The sequence below is a fragment of the Ascaphus truei genome, chromosome 3 (genome assembly GCF_040206685.1).
Source record: "Ascaphus truei isolate aAscTru1 chromosome 3, aAscTru1.hap1, whole genome shotgun sequence".
NCBI classification, from domain to species: domain Eukaryota; kingdom Metazoa; phylum Chordata; class Amphibia; order Anura; family Ascaphidae; genus Ascaphus; species Ascaphus truei.
Genome location: NC_134485.1, coordinates 185741554 through 185763750, shown reverse-complemented (window position 1 = coordinate 185763750; position 22197 = coordinate 185741554). Strand labels below are relative to the sequence as shown.

Here is a 22197-nt window from a genome sequence, read left to right as displayed (position 1 = left end):
CCGTGGTACCAACAATTGTTTAGTTGTAACTGATTTCCTTTTATCAACCCGATATACTAGGTCGTTCTCTACCTCGAAGTAGGGGTAAGCAAGTGACCTATCTGGTTGGCCAGGAGTACTATTCTGGTCCCGTATATTTCCCCTTGCTACCGCTAATGTGGGGTCCTCCCACTGGGCCTTCTTAAAACTCCCAGGACTGACCTCTAGGTCAGCGAGGGTCTTATCCGGTTCTGGGGTGGTAAGTGTCTGCTCAACATCTTGATTTGGGGTATTCCCTACCAAAGTAGTGATGGGGAAGGGAATTTTACAGCACTCCTCCTTTTCCCCCTTCTTATTTGGGCCCTCGTCAACCTCCATTTCTGAAAAAGGGAAAGGATTTGTTTCTTCTAATACTTCGTTATGGTCCGCTATTGAACTCTGGGCGCTATTCTGAGCGGGGGACCACATTTTTAGAAAATGGGGAAAGTCGGTCCCTATTAACACATCATGTGCCAGTTTGGGTACAATACCCACCTTGAAATCTAAAGAACCAAACTCTGTTTCAAAAAAAACATCAACAGTGGAATATTCATGATTATCCCCATGTATACAACAAATTGCCACTCTTTGTGAACTGTTTCCCTGTTTCTTCTTAATGGGCAAGAGGTATTCGGACACTAGTGTGACCATGCTCCCAGAGTCAAGAAGTGCCCGAACCCTCTTACCATTAACCTTTACAAATGCCCACAGATGGTTATTCAAGGGGTCCTCTGGGCTAGGGCCCATACATTGGGACAACAGCGAATAAGGTTCCACGCTGTTGCATTGCATGGGCTCATCATTTAGTGGGCAGATTTTTGCTGTGTGGCCCCTCTCATGACAATTTACACATTTAGGTACATAGTCTGTGTCCCACTTAGAGCCTTTTCCCGGCTCCCCATGTTGGCTATTGCCCTTAGTGTGCGAACCACTGTTGCTGGTGCTGCGTGAAGGTGGTCGCCGCTCTTCAGCGCCCCTTAACCCCGGTACCCTTTTACCGTCTCTGGAAGAGTCCTGGAACCTCGGGTAGTGGGGTTGCTCCACGACTGTGGGTTGCGGGTGCTCTTCTGCTGCATTGTACCTTTCTACGAGGGCCACAAGCTCATCCGCATTGTGGGGGTCACTCCGACTGACCCAACGGCGTAAGGCAGAGGGAAGTTTCCTCAAGAACTGGTCCATGACCAACCGTTCCACGATGTGGCTGGCTGAGTTGATCTCGGGTTGTAGCCACTACCGGGCGAGGTGGATGAGGTCATACTGTACATCTGGCTTCGGGTGGCTTTATCCATCGTGAAGGACCATGCGTGAAACCTTTGGGCGCGAACAGCCGTGGTTACGCCGAGGCGGGCGATGATCTCGAACTTCAATTTTGCATAGACGTTAGCTTCGGCTGGCTCTAGATCAAAGTAAGCCTTCTGGGGTTCGCCGCTTAGGAAGGGTGCGATTAGACCAGCCCACTCAGCTTCTGGCCATCCCTCTCTCTGTGCCGTGCGTTCAAACGTGAGAAGATAGGCTTCCACATCATCCGAGGGTCCCATCTTCTGAAGGTAGTGGCTTGCCCTGGTCATTTTCGGAACTGGGGCTGCCGCTGCCAGTGGAAGGTTACTGATAGTCCCCCTCAGGATCTCGAGTTCCTGCTGTAAGCCCTGAGCGAACCGCTGTTGCTCCTCTCTCAGCAAGCGGTTTGTCTCTTGCTGGTTTGCATTCGCGTTTTGCAGGGCTTCATTCGTCTGTTGCTGGTTTGCATTCGCCTGTTGCTGGTTTGCATTAATCTCTTGCTGGGCTATTAGCAGCTGTTGCTGGGCTGCATTCGTCTGCTGCTGGTTTGCATTAGTTTCTTGCTGGGCTATTAACAGCTGTTGCTGGGTTTCATTCGCGTCTTTCTGGGCAGCGACATTGCGTAACAGCGCACCCACCACGTCTTCCATCTTGTTTGCAGAGGATGAAAAAAACTTTTTTTTTTTTTTTTTTTTTCCTTTCAAAGTTCTTCAACCCGCAGACCCCCTAGTGCTCTGCCCGCATTCTCCACCATATGTGACAAACGGCTTACTCCGGGGCTCCGTCGTTTGTCCGGGACTGTTTAGAACACGGTCTTTTAGGGTAGGTTAAATGATGAGGCGTCACGTACTGTTCCTTTAAACAGGCTATGCCTGGTTTATTCAGTCCCAGGCACTGAGACTGCCACAGTGCATACAACAGAAAACAGATCAAAAACAAAAGCTGCTCACCTGAGCGATAACTTAACTTAGATATCCCTGACTCAGGGTTCGAAGTGGCTTTTCCACTTCCAACATCAAAACACGGTACTTTTGCAGTCTTACACAAATGAACAGAAAGATTGAACCTGTTTGGGGAAGAGGCTTCTCCCCTCTGTAGTCCAGCAGCCTTCCAGCCTCCTGGCTCTTGTGGGGACCAGAGCAAACAGGAAATCAGTCTTTCATACCTGATTCCTAATTAGCATGACAGGTGACAGAAATCAGGCAGCAGACAAACTCTGGTCTGGATCTCTCATCCCTCAGTTCCAGCGCTTGCCAAACTGTGGGATGGAGTGTATGTATTATAAGGCTGCACTCCCAGGCCAAACAGGATAGAAACTGTCTAGTATCCTGGGAGCCATATATACGGAATTTATTACCATCCCCTGGTTTCTGTCACACCCCCAAAAACTGGGGGGGGAAATAATTTTTTTACACTGCAGCAGATTGATTAATTTCAGATTAGTACATACAGTACCGACACACTTTATTCGAGTGTGGTCGGTACCGCAAGCCGGGAAATCTCCCGGCTTGCTAGTGGCCGCCCCTCCGCGGTCACGCGTCTTCGGGAGCGTGCGCCCCCTGCACGCGCGTCCAGGGGCTCCCCGAGGGAGCCCTGGTGTCCCGCGATCGCGGAACAGCGGCAGGGGGTTCCGGGGGACCCGGCAGCGGTAGGGAGAGCGCCCCGATCGGAGGGCGCTCTTCCGCTGCTTCGGCGCGCGCCCGTCACTCTCGGGCGCGCGCCAGGCTACTGCTGCGGCAGAGAACGGGCAAATGCTCGAATAAACTCTGCCGCAGCAGTACAGCTCAACCCCGTTATAACGCGATCCGTTACAATGCGAATCCGCTTATAACACGATGCAAGTGTGGCTCCCAATGATTGTATTTATGAATACTTTACAACACGATTAAAGGTATCTTAAATAATTTATTGTACAATGCATACAATTTGACATTATTTATAACGCGATCCGCTTATAGTGCGATGTGATTCTTTGGATCCCGAGCACAGCGTTATAAGGGGGTTGAGCTGTATTCGCACACAAGCGCAATGTAAAATGAGATGTCCGTGCACCAAAATAGCCGTTTAGTACATAGGCCTGTGTGACGGTAGGGGTAGATTTGGCTTCTCTTAAATAGAGGTTAAGCCTACCCCTACCTGTCAATGATATGATATATTTACTGTATGTATGTACATTTTTTTTACTGGTCCTATATATGTTATTTTTAAAGTATGTAGAACAGTGATGTACAGCTCTGTTCAAGAGGGTGTACCTGCAGGGGTTAACTCTCTTCCAAAAGGAGCTGGAATCACATCAGAATTTGGCATTGTAGGCCTGGAAACTGTGATGGGATTAGGCCCATTGTTGAGGAACCAGGGAGAGGTCGACTACCGCTGAGTGGACTTACTCTGCAAGAAAGCTGTAATCCCTTGGGCTATATCTGTATTGTATGACTGGAACGAAATTGTGTGGGCATTGTTCTGTATCTGCCTACATCTTGTGGAATATGTTAAAGGATAGGAATTACCCTATTTGGGAATGCGATTTGGGGCTTCCTAGGCCACCTTCAACCGTAGTAATCTCATCAATTGGGTCCGGAGCCGTGTGCAAAGACCAGGACTATTGTTCCTACCCAGAGCTTCAACTGAGTCATTCTGGACCTGATAGCCTTTTTGAAGGCTGTGTGCTGACCGCTGAAAGAGCTGACAGGGAGTCAGCAGAAGGTAACCAAGGAGACCCAGTGCAGGGGTCTGGAGCATCCGGTGGAGCTGCGGTCTGTGTGTGCAGTGTCAGCCTTAGCTGTTTGGAGTGAAGCAACGGTGGGGAATTTAAAACTGCTAGGTAGCGGAGAGCAAGGCAGTGCTGCCCATACTACTGAGGAAACCGGCGCAAGTTGAAAATGATTATTGGGTTAAGCTTCCGGGCGAAGGTCCCCGTACCTAGGACTTTGTTGTTACCCCAGTTGGAAGAGTTTGTGTGTGTGTGTTTTTATGTACTGGAAGTTTGTGGAATCTTTTTCCAATAAATTTACTTTTGTTCAACTCTGTAGTTCTGTCTTGTGTACTGATCCCTGGTGTTATTGTCCTGGTCTCCCGTGACAGCCCCCATGTCTTACTGGGGCAAAACAATGACACTATTTTTATTAAATATTGCTGTCAACGGCAATCATTTTCTTTGATAAATCTGCTGCTGTATTTTGCTCCAATTTTGCCTCCGTTTTGCAGACGTGCAGTTTTGATAAATAGACCCCTTAAAATCACCGTACAGAGCATCACAATCATGTTTTCAGGGAAGGACATTTTTCTGTTTGAGCCTCTGCATTAAATCAGTACAAAGTTGTACTGACTTCCATCTTATGCCAGAGGAATCAGATATAGTAAATCAGGCTGCAAATGTGCCACCAGCTTTGCTACTAACAGGGAGCTTTCTGAGCCAGTGGTTTATTCCAGAGAAGACAGGATACCTGCATAGTTAAACATTCTTTGTTTGCATCTGACTAATGGGATGTTATGGGGATCAGAGTGCCGCGGCCTTTCCGGCACTTGCGATCACTATGTTCGCTCAGTCACTGATGACGGAATGTGATCCACAGAAGCACAGAACACGATTCCCCCTACAAAAATGAGCAGCTACATTATGAGCTAGCTACGTTATGGAGCCCTCGAAGTGTCAGAGCCTATGACGTAGTAGCTACATCTAGAGGGCACCCAAAGGGTTAAAGATGTATTTGTCTGCACGCAGCTTTCCAATTCCAGAAAAGCTCTAAGAATATGACAGTGATTATACTGTCCTAAATTTTTTAGCAGAAAATTTGAAATAATACAATATTATCTTAGTAAATCCATAAACAAATGCTGTATTTTTTGTTAACTCTTTACAGTTTAATGTGGGGTGGAACCAGAGTAACAGTCAAAGAACTGAATCTTTTAAGTCATCAAAACTGCAGTAAGATGCGATTTGCTGACCTGCTAATTGCTGAACAGGAATATATGAGGTAATGTTTTTTTCTGGTTTGTTTAGACAGATTAATACAACCCAAATTTAGACATAGCAAATTAATTACATGGAAAAAGGACAAGGAACCATGAAAATAATGAATTATGTACGTTTTTGACATAACTATATCAAGTGTCATCATAATGTCACTGATGAAAGCTGAAAACCTCACGTTTGAGTTTATTAATATGCCCCAAGTAGTTTTACATGCACTCTACAAGAAATTATGCAGTCAAAGGCTCACCCTTGCAAAACATTGGCAAAAATAGTAACATTATTGTACTATTCACTTTCTTTCTTTGCTAATTTTCTTATGGTAACACTTTTTCACTAGTTGTTTGCAATTTGAAATTTTTACATATTCCTCGAATAAACGTAAACATTTGAAGACTGCATCACCTATTTTTATCAATATGTGCCTATCTTCAGATTATAACTGTTGCACTGAGCCCTTAAACACAATACAAAGGAACAGTTTTCTCATCAGTGCTTTATTGTTTTACTTGTTGATATACATGTATCATTTGTGTATTACTGCTATATTTCATCTTCCTTTCACAGTAAACTGCATCATCCCGGTTTGCTTCAGATGATGGCAGTGTGTGTTTCCCCTAATCTGGAAAGTACACGCCTAGTGTTTGAGAGAGTCGCTTTTGGATCTCTATACTGCATCCTGCATGAAAGGGTGAAGATTTCTTTATATTTGCTATGTGCTTCATTTTACAATGCATTATGTAGTTACACAAAATAAAACCCTAAGTAGAGGCGGAAATACGGAGACCAAAGAGACTAATAGACAGTGGCCTAGCCAATCGCAGCAGCCAAGTGCCAGTCTCGCTTCCGCAGCCGCAAAAAATATGCTAGAGAGCAGGCCCCCCAAGAATGCGGGCCCTCTGGCTTTTTGTACGGGATGCCCGGGCTATGGCTACACCCCGGCTAACAGTATGATAGAGGTCGTGGTTAGATTAGGTGGGCCAAAGGGTCAAGCAGCATTGACTCCTTTCACTTCTGTGTCACATACAGTAATTCATGCTAGATAGGATTATTTCAAAACTCAATTCTCTTTTTACTGTAAATCATTGTCATGATAAGGCCAGAACATATTCAGTATTTTAATAAACTGGCATATAAACAGTTAACTTGAGTTACAAGTTTTGTTTTATTAGGGTTCGGCAACCTGGCCTGGTTCAAATGTTTGTCTAAAAGTAAGGTTATCTGGGGCCAAAGCCTGTTTTGGAAAATGGAGTGATTGGAGCCTGAAGTCAAAAATCTTTCAGACAGTAGAATAAGTTTATACGTATGTTTACCCCCGCTTCAGCTTTACTATAGAACAATGAAACTGGTGCTGCAAAGGGCGTATAACTTAATACATAGTGGACAGACAGAGCCCCTGTAGATAGCACTCTGTTTCTGTATGAACTGGTGATTTATTTAAAATAACTTTATTAATTGACAATATCGTTAAAATATTGGGGTTTAAAACAATGATTAAATGATGCCAAGTGTGGCTAACTCTATGGATAGGTGTATCCAGAGGAGTATACAATGGTTTATTAATGCCCAGTGTTAGGGTAATTCACTGGCCCTAGTGTTCCTCATATGGAGAGAATGGGCTAGAGTTCTTGTAATGAAAGTAGCGGCTGTGTGGACCACAGATGTAGTGCCCCAGTATTGAAATACTAGTAGGTGCACTAGTTGATTGGACCTGTACTTAGCTGCTTTTGGGCTGCAGCTATTGGTACATTATAGACTTGTGTATACAGATCTAGGTCTATGTGCACCTATTATGAGTTTTTAACACCAGCATGTGTGGGTGGTGGTATTTAAATACAAGTGTGTGATACTTAACACGTGTTCATCCCAAGTGTGTAATAACAGGGCTAGAATAGACACTACTGTAGTATTAGTTTTGCAATACTGGTAAGTTAGTGGCACTGCTGTAAATTCTGTATATTCATATACCTAATTAACAGCTGAGTACTGCTCCTTTTAGGGTATTAATATCGGTCTATTATGAAAGACCTTTCCCTAGTTGGTGTAGTGCTCTTCATATGTGGTAATGGTCTGGCACTCCAGAGGTTAATTGCTTGATTGGTTGCCGTTTTGCTCAATGTGTATGCCCCTTTAAGCTAAATGCTGTGTTTGGGGATTAGCATTCAGGCTTCCTGCATTTGTACTGTGATTTACTGCCAGATATTCTCTGTGCTTTACTGATGTGTGACTGCTAAGATCGTAGGATCTTTCAGCAGTCCATTACTGTGCACGGGCTGAGACACGCTGACTCTTTGAATCTCTCTGAGTCAGTGTACATGAACTCTGGCTCTGCTCGTGCACGTGGTCACGTGTTTGCCGACGCGCGCGTTTCGCGAGTGCTTTGTCAAGGCTAAGGTAATCAGAAGGTTTCCTATGTCTTTGAAGGTTATTTATAGCACTTGGATTAACCTGTAGTGACCCCATTCACTTTTAGCACATGCTCACTGTGTGGCTGGTAATGGATAGGGATTCAGACCAGCACTATGTCTCCTTTGATGTACGAGACTGTGAATAGCTGTGGCATGTTGCTGTTAATTTATTATATATGTTGCAGTATGCTGTGTTAACTGTTTGTCATCTCAAATTTGCTACTGATAACTATCACTGTTGAGACACCATAATTCTGTTTCTTTATATTTCAATAATAAATGATTTTACTGATGTTTATCTTTGACTGGTTTATTACTTATTTTGCTTCTATTTTATTTTAGTAGTTTTCTGTGTATGTGTATTGAATGGCAGAGTCAACAGAATCAACAGTGATAGTTATCAGTAGCAAATTTGAGATGACAAACAGTTAACACAGCATACTGCAACATATATAATAAATTAACAGCAACATGCCACAGCTATTCACAGTCTCGTACATCAAAGGAGACATAGTGCTGGTCTGAATCCCTATCCATTACCAGCCACACAGTGAGCATGCGCTAAAAGTGAATGGGGTCACTACAGGTTAATCCAAGTGCTATAAATAACCTTCAAAGACATAGGAAACCTTCTGATTACCTTAGCCTTGACAAAGCACTCGCGAAACGCGCGCGTCGGCAAACACGTGACCACGTGCACGAGCAGAGCCAGAGTTCATGTACACTGACTCAGAGAGATTCAAAGAGTCAGCGTGTCTCAGCCCGTGCACAGTAATGGACTGCTGAAAGATCCTACGATCTTAGCAGTCACACATCAGTAAAGCACAGAGAATATCTGGCAGTAAATCACAGTACAAATGCAGGAAGCCTGAATGCTAATCCCCAAACACAGCATTTAGCTTAAAGGGGCATACACATTGAGCAAAACGGCAACCAATCCAGCAATTAACCTCTGGAGTGCCAGACCATTACCACATATGAAGAGCACTACACCAACTAGGGAAAGGTCTTTCATAATAGACCGATATTAATACCCTAAAAGGAGCAGTACTCAGCTGTTAATTAGGTATATGAATATACAGAATTTACAGCAGTGCCACTAACTTACCAGTATTGCAAAACTAATACTAGTGTCTATTCTAGCCCTGTTATTACACACTTGGGATGTACACGTGTTAAGTATCACACACTTGTATTTAAATACCACCACCCACACATGCTGGTATTAAAAACTCATAATAGGTGCACATAGACCTAGATCTGTATACACAAGTCTATAATGTACCAATAGCTGCAGCCCAAAAGCAGCTAAGTACAGGTCCAATCAACTAGTGCACCTACTAGTATTTCAATACTGGGGCACTACATCTGTGGTCCACACAGCCGCTACTTTCATTACAAGAACTCTAGCCCATTCTCTCCATATGAGGAACACTAGGGCCAGTGAATTACCCTAACACTGGGCATTAATAAACCATTGTATACTCCTCTGGATACACCTATCCATAGAGTTAGCCACACTTGGCATCATTTAATCATTGTTTTAAACCCCAATATTTTAACGATATTGTCAATTAATAAAGTTATTTTAAATAAATCACCAGTTCATACAGGAACAGAGTGCTATCTACAGGGGCTCTGTCTGTCCACTATGTAGACAGTAGAATAATCAAGAAACATTTGAATATAACATTTAAAAAAATCCTTAGTGTTCTGGACAACGCCAGAGGGTGTGGCCAGAAAGATAGTGCATGTCTGTATAAATGTACTTAATATAGAGATTTCATGGATCTGACAACGATTCACGAGAATAACAAATACAGCTCAACCCCGTTATAGCGCGATCCGCTTTATTTCTAAGGCTTTATTGCTAGGACACACAGACAGACACACACAGAGACAAACTCACTCACACATATATAAATAAATGTTATACATACATATATATATATGTATATATATATATATATATATATATTAACGCAGAGACAGTCAGCACACTGGTGTACAACATAAGGCAGAGGCTGGTCCCATAGGAGAACACACAGTATAGTTACCAGTCCAAGAACCGGTAAAGGAGACAACATACAGCAAGGAGTAATCCAAAAGGTAATTGTATTAAAAAAAAAAAAACAGTTACACGAAAGCCAACGTTTCGGTCCCACAGGGAGACCTTCCTCAGGGCCGTGCAAAAAACAAGTGTGAGTGACCAACATATATACCCCCACCCAGAGTGCACCACAAACAAAATACACCAATCAGCATCAAGATGCACCACACCTGTCTGTCCCGTACCTCTAACCAATACCTGTACAGGAGTAATTCCCTCCAGATTTGCAACCGGATGGAATTCAATGCTGCAATCAGAACGGCCCGTGACGACTGGAGCCGGTGTCCGCAGCGCATAACCCACTGCGCATGCGCGTCAATACATGCTGTAAGCCAGGGAGCCATTGCAGGAGACGCAGGTGTGTGCTGGATCAGGAGACAGGTCGCGTCTCTAGTAACCCTGGCAACCTCAGACGCCAGCGAACAGCTTGCACATGCGCATTAGTAATTATAAGCATCAGGCACAACACCGCGATCGCCGGCCCCGTCAGGGAGAATAACAAGTGTCAACATGACTAATAATGAAGCTACTAGCTATTAAAAACCAGAACGGGTATATATGGTAGGGAGGGGCAAGTCTAAAACGTGTAGATGCATCTTCATACATAAAAAGCAAGGGAGGTGAATAATGTGCTAGGGAAGTGAAACTATGGTGAACATTTAAAATCACAGGGGGCTAAAAATAATAAATAAAGATGATCCTACAGACACATGCAGATATAAGCAATAGAGAAAAATCAGAGAAAACACTCCAACTTTAACTCCTCATTAAGGCCACCAGGTAACAATGTCCGTAGTTCATAAATTAGTCTGGCCTCCTGTTGTAAAAAGATTTTGCCCCTGTCACCAACCTGTGTGGGTACAGGGACCTGAAAAATATTCATGCATCTGAGCGTGGCCAAGGAATGTCTCTGTTCTTTAAAGTGTCTAGCAAAGGGGAGAAATTTTAAATCCATGTCATCGACCCCACACGTTAGAGCTTTCCTGATAATAGTGCGATGTATGGCCATCCGCTCCTTCAGCATCCTCACAGTCTTGCCAATGTACAGGAGTCCACAGGGACATCTGATGTAGTAAACCACAAATTTGGATTCGCAGTTGAGTGCTTGCTTGATTTTAATAGATATACCCGTGTGCGGGTGGTTGTAGCTCGGGCCCTGCTGCATGAACTGGCAATTAGTACAGCTGTGGCACCGATACGAGCCGGGTTTCTTGGCCAACCAGGTTTTGGGGACAGCATATTTTTCTATGGGATCAGAGCCAGTAACCATGTCACCAATACTGGGGCCTCACCGAAAACAGAACAACGGTGGTTCTTTGGCACACGCACCAATCTTCTCGTCATTTGCCAAGATGCGCCAGTTGTCCCGGATACTACGCTTAATCTCATTTGAGGCTGTGCTGAAGGTGCTGACAATATTGAATCTGTTAGTGACCTGTTTGTTGGGCACTGGTGTCAATAACACACTCCTGTCAATTTGTGCAACCTTCTGTAAAGCGAACTGGATGTCCTTAGCACAATAACCCCTCTCCTGGAAGCGTGCAGCCATCAGTATGAGGGCCCTCTGTGCCTCCTCCGCATCAGTCGTAATCCTCTTAACTCTCAAGAGTTGGGAATAGGGAAGGCCCTTCTTTAATGGCAGTGGGTGATGGCTAGCAGCACACAGTAGTGAATTTTTGTCAGTGCTCTTTCGATAGAGTTTGGTGGCCAACAACCCACCAGATTTATACACAATCGAGGAAGGCAATTTCTTAGGTATTGTAGTTAAGGGTGAAGCGTATTGTAGATGGAATCTCGTTCAGAGCAGACACAAACGCTATCAATTCTTCCTCACTGCCATCCCACAAGATAAAGACATCATCAATATAGCGGAGATATTTGACAATGTGTTGTCCATAGGTACCATCGTGTAGAATGTGCATTCGCTCATATAGGTCCATGAACAGATTCGCGTAGGAAGGCGCCATGTTTGAACCCATGGCCATCCCAGTTAGCTGTAAATAATGCTGTTTCTCAAATCTGAAGAAATTTTTGTGCAGGATAACCTCAATGATGAGCATCAGGAATTCTACAGGGGGACCTTGTTGTACACCAAACTCTTCAAACTTCATACGCACAGCTTCTAGGCCTTCAACATGGGGGATGTTAGTATATAGACTGGACACATCCAAAATGACAAATATGAGGTCTGTTGTATCAACAGAAAGGTCACTAATTTGCTTGATAAAATCCATAGTGTCTTTGATATATTAACCCATCTTGGCTACCAAAGGCTGCATGTAGAAATCCACAAATTATGAGAGAGAGTGGCATAATGACCCCCCGAGCCGAGATGATACGTCTACCCGGAGGCACAACACTGCTCTTGTGTATCTTTGGGAGAGTATATAGCACTGGCATCACTGGATAATCTTGCGTCAGGAATTTACTTGTTTCTTCTGATATCCAAGTGTTGTTCAGTCCAAGTTGGATGATGCCATCAATTTCCCTTTTATACGCTACCGTCGGATCTCCAGGTAATCGTCTGTAGTGGTGTGCCACCGAAAGTTGTTGTTCAATCTCATTTTTGTAATAATTATAGTTGAGAACAACTATCCCACCACCTTTGTCCGCAGCCCTCACCATGATCTCTCTATTGTCCCGTAATGTTTTGAGGGATGTTCGCTCATCTCTGGACAAATTATAGAAACTGGTCTTCCGGTTCTTCAAGATGTTACGAGAATCCCTAGTAACTAGATTCATGAATGTGGCAATATTCGGATTAGTGGAATGAGGATCGAAGGTACTCTTGGGTTTAAATGGATTAATAATAGTGCCACTGGTTGGATCAGCTGTATTGCTCTTGGAGAAGAAATCCTTCAGCTTCAAGTGCCTGTGTAGTCTGTACATATCCACCTCCCATTTAAAAGCATCCTGCGTGTGGGTGGGCACAAAGGATAGACCTTTTTGTAGGACGCTTCTCTCCGCAACGGTCAGAGTATAGTTGTATATCACCGTCTCACCGGCTGCGTCTTGGATCCCCTTGTCGATTTGCCTTCGCGCACGGGATATCGCCAATCTCCGGCCCCTCTCCTGTATTGGACCGTGTGGAGGTATCCTGGCCCGTCCCCCGTCGCCTGACCCTAAAAAAGGCTCCATAGATGCGTTGTCTCGTGCATCGGATTGATCCGTGTCACTGGTGCTATATCCTAGTTTGGCAGTGCCACCACGTTTGGACCGTGCTTGGTACCGGCGTTGCTGTCCACTTCTGGCACCCTTAGTCTCACCCAGACCAAGAAGCCACCGGTATACTTTGTAATCACCAGTTACCTGCCGGAGCTTCTCTTTTTTGAATTTGATCAAATTGTCCCGATATGTGTCCACCGTGGTTTGAATCTTGTTAATCCAATCCGTGCCCGTATCAGCCGCTAGGGTCTCTCGATGCTGGGTGTCAATAAGATCAATATCTCTCTTCAGCTTGGCAATTTCTTTACTCGATTAGTCAATGACCAAGATCATCAAATCGAATTGTTTAAGATGGCAATCCATCGCTTGCAGAATTCTACATCGCTCCTGCCGATGGTGGGTTGGTTCTTCACCCTAAAGCCTGTAAGGATCCGCGCTGCGGGTATACCCGCTGCCAGTGCCTCCTTACCTCTCTTACATGCCGCCCAGGCTCCCCAGCGGCGTACCTCGCTCCTTGCGGCTCCCTCTCCCGCTGCCCCCACTCTTCCGGGTGGCGCGCACGGACCCAGGCTGCCATTTACTAGCGCCGCGCGCCTGACTCCGCCCCCCATGACGCGGCACACACTCCACGCGCTTCCCTGCCTCTTCCCCGTCAGGTCCGACCCCCCAGGCCCTTCTCTCTCATCAGGCTCTTCCCTGGGCCGCTCCTCCCCTTGCTGTGCCAGGCCCCCGCTACCCAGACACCTTTCCCCTATCAGGTCCTTCCCCGGGCCGCTCCATTCCTCCCCTTGCTCCGATAGGCTCCAGCTTCCCAAACACTTCCCTCCTATCAGGTCTTTCCTCAGACCACTCCTCCGTTCCTCCCCTTCCTCTGATAGGTCCCAACCCCCTATTTAGTCTCCCCTCACCATTACCTCCTTGCTCTGCATAGCTTCTCTACCTTGGTGCTGTCTGCTGTTGCCTGGCCCCTTTTGTCTTTCAATCCCTGTTCCTGTTCCTGGATATTCTGCTGAACTCCCTGGATATTGACCTTTGGCTTTGGACTTCGTTTATGCTGCTCTCTGGTACCCTTGGACTTGGCGTTGGACTCTTTACCTTGCAGACTTCTATATCCCTTGGACACGGCTTACGGACAATCTACTTCGCTGCTCTCTCCACTCCACGACCCAGGCTTACGGACACTCAACTACGCTGCTCTCTCCATTCCACGACCATTGGCTTACGGACTATACCTACCACCGCTGGAGTTGGCAAGTACGGTACTCTTTCTATTGTTGTTAACCGGACCATCTACGCTACTTCCACACTCTGGCCTTGCCCCCGTTTACTGTTAGGTGTGTGGTATTATCCCTTTCCACCTCAGTCCCGGGGTCTCGTCTGGCTTGTGGGCAGGCCGAGCGTTACATTATGCAGAGCACAACAGACCGAGACCCCCCTGAGGTGGAAGATACCCTAACCACCATCTCCAAACACTTTACCTTTTTGGACAACCAGGTTAATGCACTTAACCAACACGTTGCTACCCTAACCTCTCAGATTCCCCAGCTTAATGTCTCCAGCTCCGTTATCCCTCCCACTGTCTCCCGTGAAGGAACGGGCCCTTCGGAGTTACGAATCTCTTCGCCCAATAAATATGGGGGACCCACTTGGATGCCGTGGTTTTTTAAATCTGTGCGAGATATAATTCGAACTGTCACCCTCTCGCTTCCCCATGGATCGTACCAAAGTAGCTTATGTTTTCTCCCTTCTTACTGGGGACGCCCTGGCCTGGGCTTCAGCTATCTGGGAGCTGAAGCCTGAACTCACCTACAACTTCCCTAACTTTAAAAAAGATTTCCGTTTAGTCTTTGACACCCCGGGACGTAGTGATATGGCTGCTTCCTCCTTGTTTCACATTACGCAGGGTCGGAGATCAGTGGCACATTACGCTCTGGAGTTCCGGACTATCGCGGCTGAGACTGATTGGAACGATGGGGCACTCTCCGCAGTGTTCTGGCAGGGACTTTCGGAATCCTTAAAGGACGAGCTGGCGGCTCGTAAAAGGCCATCCTCACTGGAGGCCCTAATCGCTTTGTGCATCAGAGTGGATCAAAGACTTCTGGAGAGGCGGGCTGAACGTCAACGTCTTCGTCCTTCTGTTTTTTTATCTTCTAGTTCCAGGTCTCCTGCTCCTGTTCTACCAGCATTGGAAGCTCCGGAACCCATGCAACTGGACAGTCATCTACTTCCTTCCATGGAGAGAGTACGTCGGAGAAACGAAGACCTGTGCTTCTATTGTGGATCTTCTGGGCACATCCTGCTGCGTTGTCCCTTGAGGCCGGGAAACGCCAACGCCCAATGAGGTACGAGGGAATCTCTCTGGGTACCATCTCTTCTGTTCCCTCTTCCGCACAGGTCCTTCCAAAATGCCTCCTACTGCCTGTTCTTCTCAAGTATGCCAGCACCCAAACTCCCGCTCTGGCCTTCCTTGACTCTGGCTCCGGAGGGAATTTCATTAACCAGGATTTTGCTGTCCAGCACAATATTCCACTCCGGAAGAAGGCCTTTCCAGTCGAATTGGAGGCTATCGATGGACGACCCCTGCAGCCAGCCTTTATTTCTTTGGAGACACTTCCTATTGAGCTTTCTATGAAGGATAGACATTTAGAGCTCATTTCTTTTGATGTCATCCATTCCCCTTCGGTTCAAATCATCCTGGGTTTACCATGGCTGCAACTACACAATCCTATCATTGATTGGACTGCCGAGTTTCCCGTACAATGGAGATCCTCCCAGGTGGAATCCTCTTCTCCGCCCGCTGCGGTACTGTTACGCCGGTGCTGCCCGCAGACCAGACCCGTCCCTTCTACTGAGGTGAGGAACGTATATGGGCACGCACCCGCAGCAAAAGGAGCGTGTCCGGAGTGTGGTGATTTAGGCGTTGCCAGGCCAGGTGACGTTTAGCTAGCAATACTTGCCGGTACCGGTGTAGAAGTGCCGTCGTCGTTGCCGTTTAGCCAAGGTCAGGGATTGGAGAATTCCGGAAGGTCGTTGTCCAAGCAGGGGTCAAGAGCCAGAGATAGACGTCCGCCAAGCCAAGTCGTAACCTGAGAGAATGAGAGAGATAATGCCAGAGTAGTGTCCTAGTGGAAACTATGTCGAGCAATGAGTGAGAGAAAGGACAGGCATTATAAAGTGTGGCTGACCAATCAGAGGTGGAGGCAGGCCTGGAGGAATGCGTGGAGCCATCCTGGATAGGTCCCTTTGATTGGCAGGCAGGTGAGGACTCTTGTTTTGGCAGGAGGTCCTATTAGTGTGCTGGGGGCGGGTTTTCACTGCAAGAGCAGTGAATCAATTATCTTCACCCTCGGGAAACATGGCGACCGCGTGAGAGCATGAAGATCCCGCAGGTGCCCGTGGACGCAGAGGACGGCGGGGAACCCCCAGAGCCACCGGAGGTGAGTGACGCCAGCGAGGGGCGCGCGCCACGGCAGCGGGGGTTAACGCAGGTGAAGAGGCACCAGGGCGCGCACGCCACGATCCCTGAATCCTCACAGTACCCCCCCCCTTCAGGATCGGCCTCAGGACGATCCTTCCATGGTTTTGATGGAAACTTCTTTCGGAAGCGTTTGAGGAGTCCTGGAGCATGAATATCTTTCAGGGGTACCCATGACCTCTCTTCGGGTCCAAAACCTCTCCAGTGGACCAAGAAGTGGACTTTACCTCTCGAAAGACGGGAATCCAGTAGAGCCTGTATCTCGTACTCTTCGTTACCCTGTACCATCACAGGATCTGGTTTAGAAGTGTGGTCCGGAAATAGGCTACTGGAGATGAATGGCTTCAGAAGCGAGGTGTGAAAGACATTCGGAATTCTCATGCTTCGAGGAAGTTGTAGTCGAAAGGAAACCGGATTTACCTGCTCCAAGATGGAAAAGGGACCCAGAAACCTAGGAGCCAATTTGAGGGAAGGAGTTTTGAGATGGATGTTCTTGGATGATAGCCAAACCTTGTCCCCGGGTTTGTAGTTGGGTGCCGGACGACGGTGACGATCAGCCTGGGTTTTAGAAGTCAAGGATGCTTTTTGTAGTGCAGATTGGATTCTGGACCAAGAGTCTTGTAGGAGGGCAATATGCTAGTCCACGGCTGGTACTCCAGAGGAGTCTTTAGAAATGGGTAGGCGAGCCGGATGGAATCCATAGTTGATAAAGAAGGGGGTCTCACGGGTAGACTCATTCCTGGAAGAATTAAAGGCGTACTCAGCCCAGGTAAGTAATTCTGCCCAGTCATCCTGAGAATTAGAGACGAAGCACCTTAAGTATTTCTCGAGGGATTGATTAACCCTCTCGGTCTGTGCGTTGGATTGAGGGTGATATCCGGAAGAAAAGGAAGATGAGATACCCAGTCTCTTGGTGAAATTCCTCCAGAACTTGGAGACGAACTGGGAGCCCCGATCAGACACGATGGATATGGGAATCCCATGGATACGGAAAATCTCTTTGGAGAAAATATCAGCTAGGGCGGGTGAGGAGGGTAATCCTTTGAGAGGGATAAAGTGTGCCATCTTGGAAAACCGATCCACTACCACAAGAATGGTATTCATGCCATTCGACCTAGGCAACTCCACAATAAAATCCATCGAAATGTGGGACCAGGGACGCTCCGGAATAGGTAGAGGTAAGAGGAGACCCTGAGGTTTCTGACGAGGAATCTTGTTACGCGCAGATACCGGACAGGACCGTGTAAATTCAAGAATGGTTTTAACCATATTGGGCCACCAGAAAGTGCGACGGATGAGATCCAACGTCTTCTTGAATCCAGGATGCTCTGCCGAACGGGCGGCATGTCCCCAGTCCAGTATTTCAGGAACGAATTTGGGTTCTTCGTACAAAGAGTCTTTTGGAACCTCAAGACCGGTCGGAAGATTCTCTTGTGACTTGATGATCTTCTCAAGATTCTTGAACGCCACAGCTGCTAAGATTCTTTGTTTAGGAAGGATGGGCTCGGTGGTCTTTTCCGATCTCTCTTCAGAAGAGTATTGCTGGGAGAGAGCATCCGCCTTGACGTTCTTAGTGCCGGGAATATATGAGAGAACAAAATTAAATCTGGAGAAAAATAACGACCAGCGGGCTTGGCGAGGACCTAGACGATGGGCATTCTCAATGTATAATAAGTTTTTATGGTCCGTGAGAATAGTGAATGGCTCTTTAGACCCCTCCAGAAGATGCCTCCATTCTTGAAGGGCCAACTTGACGGCCAAAAGTTCCCTATTGCCCACGTCATAATTTCTCTCTGCAGAAGAAAACTTTTTGGAGAAAAACCCGCAAGGATGAAGTTTATCCTGGGAAGAAAATTTCTGAGACAGAACCGCACCAGCCCCACAGTCCGAAGCGTCAACCTCTTGGGTGAATGGGAAATTAGTGTCTGGGTGTCGAAGGATGGGAGCAGAGACAAAAGCTTGTTTCAGCGTTTCGAATGCCGTGACTGCCTCAGGAGACCAAGATGAAGGATCTGCACCTTTTTGGGTCAGTGCCGTGATAGGGGCGACAATGGTAGAAAGTTACGGATAAACTTCCGGTAATAGTTGGAAAAACCTAAAAAAACGTTGAATAGATTTGAGGGAAGTGGGTTGCGGCCAATCCACGATGGCTTTCAGTTTCTCTGGGTCCATGGCCAAGCCTCTGTTGGAGATGATGTATCCGAGAAAGGAAGTGGTAGACTGGTGAAAAATGCATTTCTCCATTTTAGCAAACAACCGATTCTCTCGGAAGCGTGAAAGCACAAACGTCGTATGGATGATATAGTCCTGTAAGTTTTGAGAAAAAATAAGGATGTCATCCAGGTAGACAATGACAAAGCGATTGAGAACGTCCCGAAAAATGTCATTGATGAAGTCCTGAAAAACTGCTGGTGCATTGCACAAACTGAAGGGCATCACTAGGTATTCGTAGTGTCCGCTACGGGTGTTGAAGGCAGTCTTCCATTCATCGCCCTCACGGATGCGGACGAGGTTATATGCCCCACGAAGGTCAAGTTTAGTAAAGAGGTTGGCCCCCTGAAGTCTATCAAAGAGTTCGGAGATGAGTGGGAGTGGATAGCGTTTCTTCACCGTAATCTGATTCAGACCCCGGTAATCAATACATGGTCTAAGAGTACCATCCTTTTTCTTGACAAAGAAGAATCCGGCCCCCGCAGGGGAGTTGGAATGACGTATGAAGCCCCGCTTAAGATTCTCACGAATATATTCGTCCATAGCTTCCGTCTCGGGCAACGAGAGAGGGTAAGATTTGGCCTTTGGCAAGGTATATCCAGGTACCAGGTCAATCGGATAATCGTAGGAACGGTGAGGGGGTAGGAGCTCAGACTGTGTCTTGCTAAAAACATCCAAAAATCCCGCGTACAAAGAAGGTAACTCCCTCAGAGGACTGGATGTGTTAGCTAATAGAAAAGATGGTCGTTCGGTAGACAAAGAAGACTCCTCTGACCTTGACCTCCAGTCAATAGGATTAGGGGATACCCAATCGATGAGCGGATTGTGCTTCTGTAACCAGGGCAAGCCGAGCGTGATCGGTGTTCCCGGGGCATGAATCGTCAAAGCCCAGAGTCTCTTTGTGAGAATGAGTAGAAAGGGTGATAGGTCCGGTCTCCAAGGAGATATAAGCCGGAGTGAGAGGCCGATTATCAATCCCGACCAAGGCAACGGGGGAGTTCTTTTTGGAAAGTGGAATCTGATTTTGTTCAGAAAAGGTCTGATCCATGAAGTTCCCTCCTGCGCCGGAATCGATAAATGCTGCTGTGGAGGTGCGGAAGGCCGGACCAGAAAGGGAAACGGGAATGGTCAATCTTTTAGGAAGTTCCCTTCTGGATGGGGGACAAGGAGAATTAGCACCCAGGGAGCGCCCCTTCGTACTCACTGGGTTTGGTCGTTTCCCGGAGATGGTGGATTGTTACGAGTGCGCTGCTCAGAAGTTCCGCAATGATGGCACGACTCTCCAGTAGAGCGAAGTTGTCGTAACGGTACCCGAGGTTGCTGGACTCCGAGTTGCATCGGCTCGGGGGCCTCCAGCGCCGGCAGCGGAGAGAAAACGGGTCTCTGGGTAGTAGAGGACCTGGAAAAGGGAGCACGGAAAGGCGTAGACCGGGGTTACTGACGCTGAGCGCGGCGTACCTGAAGACGCTGGTCTATACGAATGGCCAGGGTGATGAGGTCCTCCAGCAGTTCTGGCCTGGGTTGAGAAGCAAGTTCATCCTTCAGGGAGTCCGATAAGCCTTTCCAGAAGACGGAGACTAAGGCCTCCTGACCCCAACGAGTCTCAGCTGCTATGGTTCTGAATTCCAAGGCGTATTGGGCCACAGGCCGACGTCCCTGTGTAAGCTCCAGCAGGGAATCAGAAGCAGTCTCTTGTCGTGCGGGGGTATCGAAGACCTGTCGAAAGTCTCGTCTGAAGGCTGCGTAATCTCGGGTAATATCTGGGCGTAGTTCCCAGATCGGGGAGGCCCATGCCAGTGCATTACCTGTGAGAAGACTATATACATAGGCTACCTTTTTCCGGCCAGTAGCATACAGCTGCTGAGCCATCTCGAACTGGATCTCACACTGGTTGAGAAAGCCACGACAAGCGTGGGGGTCCCCTGCGTAGGGCCTCGGAGCCGGAATCTTCGGAGCTGAGGATAAAGTGGAAGTTGAATCGGACTGCGCCGGCGGCGCAGGCGCAGGTGGTGCCTGTAGAGAAAGGTCCTGTACCTGTTGGGAGAGGAGAGCCACTTGATCCGTTAAGGCCTGGATTTGTTGGTACATGGCCGTCATCATAGAGTCCACATCAGTCTGGTCTGCGTCTTGTGGGCTCGACATAATGTTACGCCGGTGCTGCCCGCAGACCAGACCCGTCCCTTCTACTGTGGTGAGGAACGTATATGGGCACACACCCGCAGCAAAAGGAGCGTGTCCGGATTGTGGTGATTTAGGCATTGCCAGGCCAGGTGACGTTTAGCTAGCAATACTTGCCGGTACCGGTGTAGAAGTGCCGTCGTCGTTGCCGTTTAGCCAAGGTCAGGGATTGGAGAATTCCGGAAGGTCGTTGTCCAAGCAGGGGTCAAGAGCCAGAGATAGACGTCCGCCAAGCCAAGTCGTAACCTGAGAGAATGAGAGAGAGAATGCCAGAGTAGTGTCCTAGTGGAAACTATGTCGAGCAATGAGTGAGAGAAAGGACAGGCATTATAAAGTGTGGCTGACCAATCAGAGGTGGAGGCAGGCCTGGAGGAATGCGTGGAGCCATCCTGGATAGGTCCCTTTGATTGGCAGGCAGGTGAGGACTCTTGTTTTGGCAGGAGGTCCTATTAGTGTGCTGGGGGCGGGTTTTCACTGCAAGAGCAGTGAATCAATTATCTTCACCCTCGGGAAACATGGCGACCGCGTGAGAGCATGAAGATCCCGCAGGTGCCCGTGGACGCAGAGGACGGCGGGGAACCCCCAGAGCCACCGGAGGTGAGTGATGCCAGCGAGGGGCGCGCGCCACGGCAGCGGGGGTTAACGCAGGTGAAGAGGCACCAGGGCGCGCACGCCACGATCCCTGAATCCTCACAGTACCCCCCCCTTCAGGATCGGCCTCAGGACGATCCTTCCATGGTTTTGATGGAAACTTCTTTCGGAAGCGTTTGAGGAGTCCTGGAGCATGAATATCTTTCAGGGGTACCCATGACCTCTCTTCGGGTCCAAAACCTCTCCAGTGGACCAAGAAGTGGACTTTACCTCTCGAAAGACGGGAATCCAGTAGAGCCTGTATCTCGTACTCTTCATTACCCTGTACCATCACAGGATCTGGTTTAGAAGTGTGGTCCGGAAATAGGCTACTGGAGATGAATGGCTTCAGAAGCGAGGTGTGAAAGACATTCGGAATTCTCATGCTTCGAGGAAGTTGTAGTCGAAAGGAAACCGGATTTACCTGCTCCAAGATGGAAAAGGGACCCAGAAACCTAGGAGCCAATTTGAGGGAAGGAGTTTTGAGATGGATGTTCTTGGATGATAGCCAAACCTTGTCCCCGGGTTTGTAGTTGGGTGCCGGACGACGGTGACGATCAGCCTGGGTTTTAGAAGTCAAGGATGCTTTTTGTAGTGCAGATTGGATTCTGGACCAAGAGTCTTGTAGGAGGGCAATATGCTAGTCCACGGCTGGTACTCCAGAGGAGTCTTTAGAAATGGGTAGGCGAGCCGGATGGAATCCATAGTTGATAAAGAAGGGGGTCTCACGGGTAGACTCATTCCTGGAAGAATT

At 47.5% G+C, this 22197-nt stretch overlaps 1 protein-coding gene across 6 annotated transcripts in view; it reads left to right on the top strand.

Annotated features, from left to right (window-relative positions):
* Positions 1 to 22197, top strand: part of TEX14 (testis expressed 14, intercellular bridge forming factor) — a 541240-nt gene that overhangs the window by 89523 nt on the left and 429520 nt on the right. For all 6 annotated transcript variants that reach the window (XM_075589773.1, XM_075589772.1, XM_075589771.1 and 3 more), the window contains exons 8-9: positions 5157 to 5270; positions 5834 to 5957. In XM_075589773.1, coding sequence (XP_075445888.1) covers positions 5157 to 5270; positions 5834 to 5957 — 238 coding nt within the window. The remainder of the gene's footprint in view (positions 1 to 5156; positions 5271 to 5833; positions 5958 to 22197) is intronic.